This window comes from Magnolia sinica, chromosome 10 (assembly GCF_029962835.1).
Source record: "Magnolia sinica isolate HGM2019 chromosome 10, MsV1, whole genome shotgun sequence".
NCBI lineage: Eukaryota > Viridiplantae > Streptophyta > Magnoliopsida > Magnoliales > Magnoliaceae > Magnolia > Magnolia sinica.
In genome coordinates, this window is record NC_080582.1 from 2727609 (window position 1) to 2739726 (window position 12118).

Consider the following 12118-nt stretch of genomic DNA (forward strand, 5'->3'; position numbering starts at 1 on the left):
CAGCCGAAATCCCCTCGTGTGCCGTATATCACATGGGTTACGCCTCACACGAACTACACATCTCACATAGGCCACCCACCCTGAATGTACCACTGCATCTCACAAGCAACCCCATTCGAACCCTGGTTCCTGTAACCTGAAGAATTGGAAGATGGGCCCCACATGTCCTTGATAATTTTACATCACATGGGAAAGATACAATTGAGGCACGCTTAAATGAAGCGACTCTGCATCATTTTCTCATGATGCGAGGCCGAATGTGACCGAGCCGACTGCCTTTTGGGACGCAATCACTACGTATGGAAGTTTCAAACAATGTAATGAATAAAATGATAAAGGAAAAAAAAATTCCCTTGTGCATGAATGTGGAAAGTGGGTAAAAGCTACTAGAAAATCATCTCTTCAAACATTTCCCATATATATAGGTGTGTCGTTATCATCTATAGCTTTTCTAATGAATAAAATGTCATGAATAAATATTTATTTTTGTTCTAAATATATTTCATTGAATTATAAAATACCAAGTTGAGTCGAGCAAAAGATTCAGTCGAGTCACTGAGTCAGACAACGAGTTGAGTTTTTAGGGTTTCGAACCATGTTTAAGAAGGCAGTTGGGGAGATTGATTTACACTTGAAACTCACGATCTACTTGTTTCATGCCCCATATGAAATATCATTGTTGGTAAGGTGGAGAAGCAAGTGACCGTTGAATGCGTATACGTTTTTCTCACCAAATAGCACCTTTTCAATGCTGATGTGGCTGCAAAAGCAGTTCCACCAGAAATATGATTTGTGTGACCCTCCAAACACACCCTAAACAGGAGGAAAAAAAAAAAAAAAAAAAACTCCTTAGGAATGTCCCCTAAACTGACCTGAGCCATGTGAAAACTGAAAACAAGCCGGTTATTGAAATAAACAGAGATTGAGAGCATTGAACACCTGACCAATGCAATGAAACAGTATCCTATACGTCACTCCACTCGAGCCCGGTTCTGATGCAAGACAACTAACTGCTTGCTCTAAAAGCTTGAATTGATAGAGCATGACGAATCAATCCCTTTATCTCATAGCTCAAGCCTCATGTCTCATGAGTTAGGTTCTCTAAAAGCTCGAACTGATAGAGCATGGTGAATCAGTTCATTTATTTTATAGTCGAGGCTCCATATATCTTGGGTTAGGTTCTCGGGTAAACCATTCGTGGGCCCCACTTCACATGATCCACTCGCCTCACACAGGCCGCCCATCCTGAACGTACCCTTTCATCCCATAAGCCACCCCATTCAAACTTGGTGTAAAAATGTCCCTACATTGTGTTCTCTTCAACCATGCAATGGGGTTGCTAAGCCGGGAGTGGATTAGGTACAGCCCCAGCCTCATCCAAGACAGTGCAGCCCTTACCATGGGGCCCACCTTGATGCATGTATTCTATATTCAAGCTGCCCATCTTTCTTTCTTTTTTTTTTTTTTAAACACACGCACACAAACCCCCACACAGTCACGCTGGTGGAATTTCACCACCTATGGGTGCTCGAACCCTTGACCAGGTGTTGAAAGTCCTGAGAGTCTACCACCGGGGTAAGAGTAAGAACCCAGGCTGCCCATCTGTTTTGCCAGACATTTTTGGAAATGAAGCAGATTCAAATATCAGGTGGACCATGCATAGGAAACAGTGGCGAGATTGAACTCCCTATCATTAAAAGCTTCCTAGGGGCTGCTGGAAACGGTTTCTGTGGTGCGTATCTTCCATCCAACCTGTTGATAAGGTCACATAAACCTGGATGAAGGAATGCAACAAATATCATCTTGATTCAAAACTTTTGTAGCCCTTTAATGGTCACTCACCACTGTTTCCTATGGTATGGTCCACTTGACAATTGGATCTACTTCTTTTTTGTGCTCATGCCCTAAAATGATCTGAAAAAAACAGACATGGATATAGAATACATGCATCAAGGTGGGCCCCACGGTTAGGGCCGCACTGTCTCAGGTGATGCCGGGATGCACCTAATCTGACTCTGATCCACCAATGATGCAATGTTAGAATCATCAACTCTCCCTAGGCAAAACAGACCTCTCATTTGGGAATCATTAATCCTCTTCTTAATCTCGATTTAAACAGTTCAAAAGTAAATTTGCAAAACAAATAACTAATAATATATATATATATATATATATATATATATATATATATATATATATATATATATATATATATAGATATATGAAATCAAGCCGATTTGAGGATTGATTAACAAGTTAATATGGAAATTACCCTCGAACTGATCAAAAGAGCCTAATGGCCATTGATCCAACAGTCAGGAAACAGGGTGCCAAAAACACAAAACTTCTTTATTTGAAATTTGAATGACCCATGACATGGGTTTCAGCTTGCCACATTCTATTTTTCCTTTTCATGGCATTTTTATTCATGACAGAAGCTAGAAATGCAATGACAACCTTATTTCATATGCTAAAAAAACACTATTACTAAAAGCTTTAACAAGGAAATGTTTGAAGAGCTGATTCTCGCCCCTCTTACAAAAATCTCACATTCATCCATGTGTACTTTATTTTTTTTCCCCTCTTTTTTTGGGGTCATATTTCTCCTCACATTTCTTTGAATCTCCCATACGGAGCAATACTGTTCCCATAGACAACAGGTCCAGTCACATCTGACCTTACATTGCGAGGAAGATGCTGAAGAGTCACTTCATTCAAGTGCGCCTCAATTGCATCTTTCCCGTCGGATCTTAAAATGTCGAGAAAACTAAAATTTCCAAGTGGGTTTGTCCGTCCTGCATCTAAGCCATGAGGCCCGGTTTCAGACACCCCCCAGAGTAGGGAGTCAGGGCCACATTCCAGGTTCCTCATTCTCTTGTTCACACCAGCAGGATGACTCTCCATGGACAATCTAGCCGGGCTTTCGTTGGATGTCAAGCAGCTTTCAGTCGAACAATCAGCCCGATGGGTTGGCGGCTGATTAGGAAGCTCCTCTGTAGGACCACGGGCTCCGGCACCCTCCATTGGCAACTGATGAAAAGAGGACAAACTAAATGGGTCAAGCGGTGCACTCATCATGGCCTTTATAGCCAGTTCGGAAAGGCCCTGTCCCGATGTATCTGAGCCGTTCGAACCTGCGGATCGTTCAGCGGCCAATTTGCATGCCCTCTCGAACAGGCGGTCCAGGTACCTCGTTTCAGCTTCAATGCAAATCTCCACATGCTTCTTGACCTGACCCAAGGAAGCCTGATTAAAAATTACAATGTGACTCATTGCCTTACTAAGGCTGGTCGAGAGAGTAGGATCTTGATGAATCCAGGCCATTCATCACATGGGCCCCACAATTTGCCATGCCCGTGATATAGGACATATGTATGTGGTCCATTGGCTGATTTAACAATACGTTCTTTTCATATACACGAGGCCCATCCGATGACTGGACAGTCCTGATTTTTGGCCATGGGAGGGCCCACCAAAGAGTTAGAAATTACCTCAAGCTGTTCATGGAGTTTCCGCTGAATTTCCATTTGAGCTCGCAGTGCCTCTTTGACCTCTTGGCCCCTGAATACAGCATCTCGCATCATATAAATGATCTTTGGCATTTGTGTCTAAAAGTATTTTTAACTTTTCACATGTCAGCATGCCCATTTAATGAGTTCTTGTTGAAAGATAGACGTTTCATCTTACTCATTCATGTCAGAAGTCGGCACTCCCGGTGGTGGAGAAGTGCCGTTGCCCTGGCCTTCAGAAATGTAGGAAGCTGTGGCCCCAAGTTACACAAATGCGTGGACAATCCATAGTCAGTAACTGAAAATAAAGGCAAGTTACGCTAGCCCGAGTAGCTCAGAATCAAGTGAACTAAGGATGATAATGGCGGTTGAAATTATTGGTTATAACTCACCTAGTTCTTACAGGTGAGGGGCCATTGTTCAGTGATCCAGACTGTTGATCTGAGGGATTCCTCGAAACCCATCAAATTGGAAATTTCTAGACATCCTATTCTTTTGACCTTTTGTCCTGACTGGTGTTGTATATTTTTTCTTAACTGCCTATTTTAGGCCACTGATTAAGGGTTAAGTTCTTCAAATGTGGGAGTCTCTTGGGGTTCACTCATCCACAGTGGCACATCAGATGAACGGTCTGGATGACGAAACCATGGGACCAACTTGTACAGAACAAGTGCATCAGGACCCAACAATCCTCTAAGAAAATGGATCTCAATATACACTCAAATCAATGAATAAATGGAATGAGTCAAAATGTATATGTGTGCACGCCAAGTATGTAAATCACCGTGAATAGCATGATCATTGGTTACACTAATGTTCAAAACCCTGGATTCTATCTTGAATCAGTCTATGTAACTCTTGACTTGGATGAGAAGAGAAAAACTAGGGCTGCAACTTGGGATCAGGTCAGCCCAAACCAATTGACCCAACCTGAGTTTGGGTTGGGTCGTGATGATCACTTGAATTGGAAAACACAACCCCATTTCAAATTGGGTTGGGTTCGGTTTCAGCAAATTCGAATTGGGGTACGCCAGGTTGGGACAATCACAAGTATTCGGGTCCTGTTGGGTAGGGTTGGACCGACTATAGAGAAATTTGGGTTGGAATTCAGGTCCAGTTGGGCTGCATGCTGGGTCCTCTTGAGGTCAGTTTGGGTTTGGGCTGACCCCTGGGCCCGACCCAACCTGCCCAAGTTGGACGCTCAAGAAAAACTAGCCTACTTTTCCAAAAAAAAAGAAGGAAGTTTGGACTCAGTACTTGGACTCGCCCCAAACCGTATCAACTCGGTTGAGAACTGATTCTAGATAGTATTGCAAATTGGGCTGCACTGCTTGAGTTGATTGATGTGAAATTTTATAAGAACTTGACCTTCATGAAAGTTAGAAAGGAGCTATAAAGAAAAAAATTGGGACAAAACACCTACATTAAAAAGGCAGAAGAGGAGAGAGTCATATCAACTTACAATCTTTGGATGGCTCTGTTGAATCTTTGCCCGATTGCTTGCCTAGTCTGTATTTCTGGTAAGCAGCAAGAAACAATCATAAATACTCAGAATGTCACGAGCCAGGTGTGTGTAAAATGCAAGTAGAGAAGCATGGTGTCCTTAGTTTTTAGTCCCACAAGTGAGTCCCATGATTCAGTGATCAAGACGGTTGATCTGATGGGCCCCAGCTGTGGATGGACCATGCCCAAAAATCCTCAAGCCTCTTTTGAGTTGAATGATGGACATTGCTGTGTCCCTTTTCTTAACCGTCTACTTGCATGCCACCAATGGAAGACATAGATTTCTCTTCAAGAAGATAATTAGGCCATGGTCCACTCACTTCAGCACCACCGCATCAATTGTCTGGGTCATCAAACGACGGGCCTTACTCATACAAACTAAGGATCCAATTACACAATACACCTCAAGTCGAGGGTCATATACTGAAAAAAAGAACCAAGGTATTAAGAACAGAAGCAGCAAAGACACCTGGAGATGACTCTTCAAATGAAAGAGTGTGAGTCCCTTCACACCCATCATTCGCATGATAGACTTTGGAGTTGCTTCTGCGAGTAAAATCCAATTCATGAGATGCACTGTACCTAAGTATCCGATTCAAAAGATGAAATCGAAAGGGGAGAATCCCATGCTAACAACAACATGAGATAAAATTGATCAGCTGAAGATATCACGGACACGAATTTTACAGTAAAATTCCCATTGTTGTGTTGCATAAAATAGGAAAATTTTCCAAGAATATCAACATAAGCCATAAGGAGATTCCACTCCTTCAGTAACTTCAATCAGCTTTAAATTGGGATGGGTTGGGTGGCAATTCAGCTTAACCCAAAGTTCAAATCATCATTCAAATGAAACAAATTGCTGTATGAAGTTACTGCAATATGTTGCTGACATGATATAATATCTTTCGATACTAACAACAGGCAAAATATTAAATTTCATTAATGACTTCCTGTGAGAATTGTATCGGTGATAGATTCTGATAGTATGTGTATGTATCAGAACACATTGTTGATACAAACCAACGAAAGTGAAATTTCTCCAGACATGCTTGCACCACAATATAGACATTCGTATCATATCGCCAGATGAAAATTTATCACAGGGCTAGACTCCTTGGCCAATTTAGCAACATTAAGAAAATGACGGTGACTCTTCAACCATACACATGGCAGAGTTGTACAGCACGTCCCAATCCCTAACCCAACTCTGGATGGAGCATAACCCAAAAATGAAACCATCTGATTTTCCCCTTCAAATTTGGACTGCCCACCACCTTACTTTCAACCATCCATTTGATAGCCATCAATCAGATGGTCATGATTACTTGATCAAATGTGATTTTAGAGAATAGCTCAATCCACAATGCGAACCACAATTTGGGCCATCCAGATAGCTGTACATCATTGTACAACTGAGGAAGATGAGTTGCAACTATTTTCAAAATGGTGGTGAACTGTCATAGGAGTCTAGCCCATTTATTGCAATATGATACAATGCATTCCTACGTATTGAACCTTGATTTAGCCTTTATGGCTACCGATGAATAAACCCAAATAAAATAATAAAAAAGAACTTACACATCATTTAAAAAATTAAATAAAATTGAAAAAGAGAAGCACCCAATTATAAAGGTTTATATCTAGGTTACTTATTCAAGTGACATGTTTAGTGGATGGGCCACGCCCCAAAAATCAAACCAGTTGGATGAATTGAAAAAAAAGGGACCATTGACTGGACATTTTATATGTAATCCTCAAAAGTCCTTCAATTAGCAGTTATGGCCGTTGGACCGGTTGAATCAGGTAAAGCCCATATACGATAGCGTCCAGCAGACAAACAACTCAGATCTCGTACATGTATACCAGACCAGGGTGATTGATAACTAACATCGATACATGTGTTTATAACCCTGGTCCTTTACCTTTCAAAAGGTTTTTTCTTTGATAGCCATATAAAGATAATGTATTAAAACAACAAAAGCACAAAATGTTATAAAACATTGAAGTATAAAACATTGAGATCAGCAAGCCCACTCCTAGAATGCAATACCAAGATAGAAGTATAAAACATTGAAATCACCAAGCCAACCGTCACGCAAACTAAAAAGAGCTGTGATGAAATTATATACAACAAAAGCACAAAACGTTATCAAATGAGGAAGTATCATAAGAATAGCACGAACATATAGGCAAATACAATCATAAAGTGTGTGAGAAAATACAAAGTGAGAGAGAGAGAGAGAGAGAGAGAGAGAGAGAGGGAAATGCAACATGCACTCCATCACATGACAATCAACAATCGTTGGAAGCAAAAAGAAGAGACACGCTGTGGTGATTTGCATGAGGGAAGATTGAATATGGGATTTGTGGAAGCACATGTGTCAACATGCCATGCATGTGCAAGGCCCAGGCCAGCAATCACATGGGGCCTGCAGTGAGCTTGACCTGGCCAAAAAATCAGGTCAGTCCACTTATCAGGTGGGCCACACCCAAGGTGTTCCAAAACGGTAACGGTGGCCATAACGGCCACCATTGTTACCGTCATGATATGGGCCGTAACAGCTGTTACAGCCCCCGTATCGGCTGTTACAGCCCTTTTAAATTTATTTTTTTTTGAAAAAACTGTTACAAGACCGTTATGGGGCCATTATGCCCTTTTTTTCTGTAAGGGCCATTTCGACCCCATAACGCGTAACGGTTATGACTGTTACTGTTACGTAACGGCCGTTACAGCCATTACTTAACCGATTTTGAATACCTTGGACACACCTGCATGAGAGGAATTGACAGTTAAAAATGACCTACAATGTATGTTCAGTGTACATGTGTGGCCCACCTGATGAGAGGACCAACCTGATTTCTCGATGCAGGAATGATCATGGGTGCCCCAACTGCATAATAGGCACAGATTTTGTACCTATGTGCCAAGGTGTCACTCATGCAATTACTTGCACACTCTCAATGCGCAAATCACTTTAGCATTTCTTGACAAAGAAGCCATGGTGTATAGATAACCCTCATAATAGAGGTCTGTTAATTCCACTTGTGTGAGAGCTCTGCCCATCCACACACAAGCATGCATGCTACAATGAAAACCTCCACCAGATCTAAACTTTCCATGAGGTGGGCTACAATGTTTAGATCTTGTGGCCTAAAATTCACGCCATTTCACTCCACAAGTGGGCCCATCCACAAAGTAATCAAATGGTTAAACAACATTTTTCTGGCCATCCATTTGTTTTTGTATGTTGTGGCCCACCTGACATGTGAAAGGCTTGATTTTTAGGCTGGAAGTTCCTAACAAAGTAGCCGCTTGACAAAAAGCTCAAAGCTGGTACGTCTTCCATATTGGCATGTGTGCCTACATATGGGTGGGCAGGGCTCCACACACGTGTGAATGAGCAAACTTCAATATAATGGTAGGAGCAGCAGTAGTCATGGTAATACAAACACAAACATCAATTAATCCACTTGCACAACCAACACCGGAACCAAACATCTTAGAAAACTCTCTCAAATGAAGCCCGATCAGAAAAAGATCAGGAAGAAATAATGTCAATTTCCCCTCAAATACCAAAAAAAAAAAAATGTGAAAAGAAAAATTCAAAAAGTAATGAGCCCCTCCAAAAGGGACTGAAATGATAGAAAATGACCCGAATGAAGGAAAAATTAGAGAGAGAGAGAGAGAGAGGAGAAAGATGGCATCTTTAGTTATCAAGATCACCAAAGAGAGAAAAAAAGAAGATTGGGAAACCTCCTTAGCTTGATGAACTACCATCATCAGACAAATCTATTTCTTTGGCCTTAGCTGATGTTTTGTCGTCGAAACCGTTCACTTCCATATTGCTTAGGGATTCAGGCCTTCTTGTTTCATTTCCTGTAGCAATTTCTCCCTTCTTATAAATCTGGCTTACCCAAAAATAGACCATAAAGAATCCCTACAAACCATTAAAAAAATCCCTCAAAATAGCCAATTCAAGATTTTACAATAAAAACAGGTAAATGTGCATTGCATGCAATTAAATAGATTCCCAGATACATGAATGTTTACCAAAAAATGAAAAAATATAATTAAAAAACCATGAATGAAAATAAAAAGGTCATACAAAAAAAAAAAAAAGGAAAACCAAAACAAATCACCATTATACTTTCCGGAAGAAAAAAAAAATCAAACAGCAAAAGGCAAAAAAAAATGGAAATATGTTGTGCTAGTATTGATTTTGATGCCATGGTGAAAATAAAATTATCAAAAAATCACATAAAAAAACAGGGAGCAGGAAAAAAACCCAGAAACAATAAGACTGAATCGGCCAAAAGAAAATGTGGCAATTGGTAGAATAAAATCACGGTGACACAGACCCACAAAAAAATTTACCCAGATGGCATTGAATTTCTACAAAAGAAAATACAGGAAAGGAACTCAAACGCTCATGAGAATTTACAAGAGTGCCATAAAACCAACAGTAAGGGGGTGAAAAGGGCCCACATTCAAACTTCTTCAAACCAAACCCCCAACAAATTCCCACCAAAAAATAGATAAATGCTTGTCAAAATTACAAAACTACCATGCAACCAATAACTATTGAAAAAAACAGAAAAAGAAAAAAACGAAGCCAGCATTCAACTCCTCCAAATCAAACCACCCAAGCAGCAATATTACCAAACTGCCATCAAATTCCCACCAAAAAGTGTTGAAGAAAAGACCATTCAAAAATTTCACAAAAATTACAAAACTACCATCAAGCAACAGCTACAAATACACAAAACTTCCAACCAAATCGTCTCCGAGATTGAGAAACTACCACCAAAACAATACTAATACGCTGCTATTTACACCCACTCTGATTAATTTCCAAACCCATTTTCCATTTTCTGAAAAGGGAAAATGGGTCTATGCAAATCAAGCTCGGCAGGTAGATATCTATTCCTCAATCCAAAATTACTTTCAGATGTCCTCAAACACCAGAAACCCAAATCACAAAACAAACACATTCAACTTCTCTACATTCCAAAAAAAAAAAAGAAGAAAGAAAGAAAAAGGAAGGAAGAGAAAATGGGTAGACGCGAACCAATCACGGCAGGTGTAGAATATCAATTCCTTGAATCCAAAATTACCTTCAGATACCCTCAAAACACAGAAACCCAGATCAGAAAACAAACACATTCAACTTCCCTACATTCCAAAACAGCTTTTTTTTTTCTTTTTTTTTAAAGGAAAAAAGAAAAGGAAAATGGGTGTATGCAAATCAATCGTGGAGGGTGTAGTTATCCATTCCTTAATCCAAAATTACATATACCTCAAACAACAGAAACCCACATCAGAAAATTAACACATTCAACTTCTCTACACTCCAAAACAGCAAAAGAATTCAAAATATCAGAGAATTAAACAAAACCCAGAAAGCAAAAATACTAAAAATGAAGAAGAAGAAGAAGAAGAAGAAGAAGAAGAAGAACTAACTGTCGGGTCCTCCGAGCTGAGTCACAGCGTCGACGAACCGATCGTGGAGGTCTGCAGTCCATCGAAGCCGGGGCTTTGGATCAGCTGTAAGAACAAGGCAGGGATCTACACGGAGATTTGGTGTATGGATCTCTTCCTGGGGTGGAATTGCAGCTTCCGGGCGTTGAATTAGACCAGAGAACATTGCTTCTTTCTCTCTATCTCTATCTCTCTCTTGAAACAAAAGGAAGAAACCCCAAAAGAGTAAAAGTATCAAAAGATGAGAGAAAAGCCCAGCTGGGTAAATGTAAATTTCAAAAGATAAATGGCTTTTTGCAGTGAAAAAAAGGACCCTTTACAGGGAGATTTCCACAGGAGATTCGGTGTATGTCCCTCTCTCTCTCGTTAGTGGGGGTGGATTTGTCCCATCAAAGAAAACGTAGGAGAGTTTATTTTCCTTTCTCTTTTTGTTCCGTGTTCGTGGCGTGCGTTTGGAATTTTGAACGATGGGAGATTCAGATATCCTTGAAATGTGAAATAAGTGAGAAGATTACAAAACTGGCATTCCACGAGAGAGAGAGAGAGAGAGAGAGAGAGAGTAGCCACTGAAAGGGTGGTTGGTGTTTTTTTAAAATAATTGTTTGAGAGAGAAAAGGAGTGGAGAAACCATGTGGCTGGTGCTCCCTATATATATTACCAAGGTGGTCCACCTTTCACTCCCCTAGTGTGGAGTGAAATGACCCTTTTATCCTCGTTATGATAGTTTTAATCATATCTTAAAAGTCCCATGCAACTCAGCTTAACTAGGCAAGTTAACTCGATCGAAACTTGTTAATACTTGAAAAAACTCGAATTCAATCAAGATTAGGCTAAAAAGCCTAATTTGGTCCCAACATGGTCATGGGTCAATGGAAAATTTTTGAAGAAATTCTATGAAACTCTTACTTGAAAAATGCTTGCTTTCAAATGGTTGGACGATGAGTTATTATCCATCTAGTAGATAACTTTCAATCTATTAAGCCTTTTAAACATCCAACCCATTCAATAGTTTAGCCCTATAATAAGGATCAGCTTATGTAAAATTCAGCGATATCCACTCATTAAGCATACCACATCATAAGAAATAATTTGTAGTCATTGATAAATAACAAAATATGAATGTGGTTCTCCTGATGAGTGGATGGGGCTTATCTAAGCCAACTTACAGGACGGCTTAGATGTTGCATGTAAATTACATGTTAGAAGGTGTTTGCTCAATACAAAATATCTTACTCATATGATTTGTTAGATGTGAGCACTTCTCTTTATGGTAAATGTCATTAATCCTAGTTCTACTAAGTTGCTTGACACGGGGAACTTTTCAATTTGTGCCAATGTTTAAATCTTGATTTTAGTTGAAATCGCATATGGTTAGAGATGTCATTTTGATCACCATTTTCTTTCAAAGATTAAATTCAATTTTTGGATGGGTGTTACTGTTAATGGGGTATCTAAAAAAGGGAGGTTATGAGGGTAAGTGAGCTGTTCTTTGTTAAAAATTATACAATAAAAATTTAGCACTAATGCATCAAATCCCATTAGAATCGGAGATTTGCCCTTGGTTGGTAACAGCCGTCCCACGAGTAGGGTGGGCCATCTTCCTAGGGAGGGGTGCTATCACAAG

At 40.0% G+C, this 12118-nt stretch overlaps 1 protein-coding gene across 9 annotated transcripts; it reads right to left on the minus strand.

Moving 5' to 3' along the window:
• Positions 1 to 2345: 2345 nt before the first annotated feature.
• Positions 2346 to 10991, minus strand: LOC131257755 (protein PHR1-LIKE 2-like). Of its 9 annotated transcripts, none has more exons than XM_058258598.1 (7): positions 10815 to 10980; positions 10477 to 10689; positions 5482 to 5594; positions 4972 to 5026; positions 3688 to 3760; positions 3492 to 3561; positions 2346 to 3246 (listed from the first exon to the last, which is right to left on the minus strand). In XM_058258598.1, exons 2-7 carry the CDS (start codon positions 10658 to 10660, stop codon positions 2608 to 2610), a joined length of 1134 nt encoding a protein of 377 aa, XP_058114581.1. In that variant the 5' UTR covers positions 10661 to 10689; positions 10815 to 10980; the 3' UTR covers positions 2346 to 2607. The 9 variants fall into 9 exon arrangements, with proteins under 9 accessions (XP_058114581.1, XP_058114582.1, XP_058114580.1 ...); XM_058258599.1 differs by having other exon boundaries at positions 10808 to 10980; XM_058258603.1 differs by having other exon boundaries at positions 2841 to 3030; positions 3135 to 3246; positions 10477 to 10991.
• Between the last annotated feature and the right edge of the window lie 1127 nt (positions 10992 to 12118).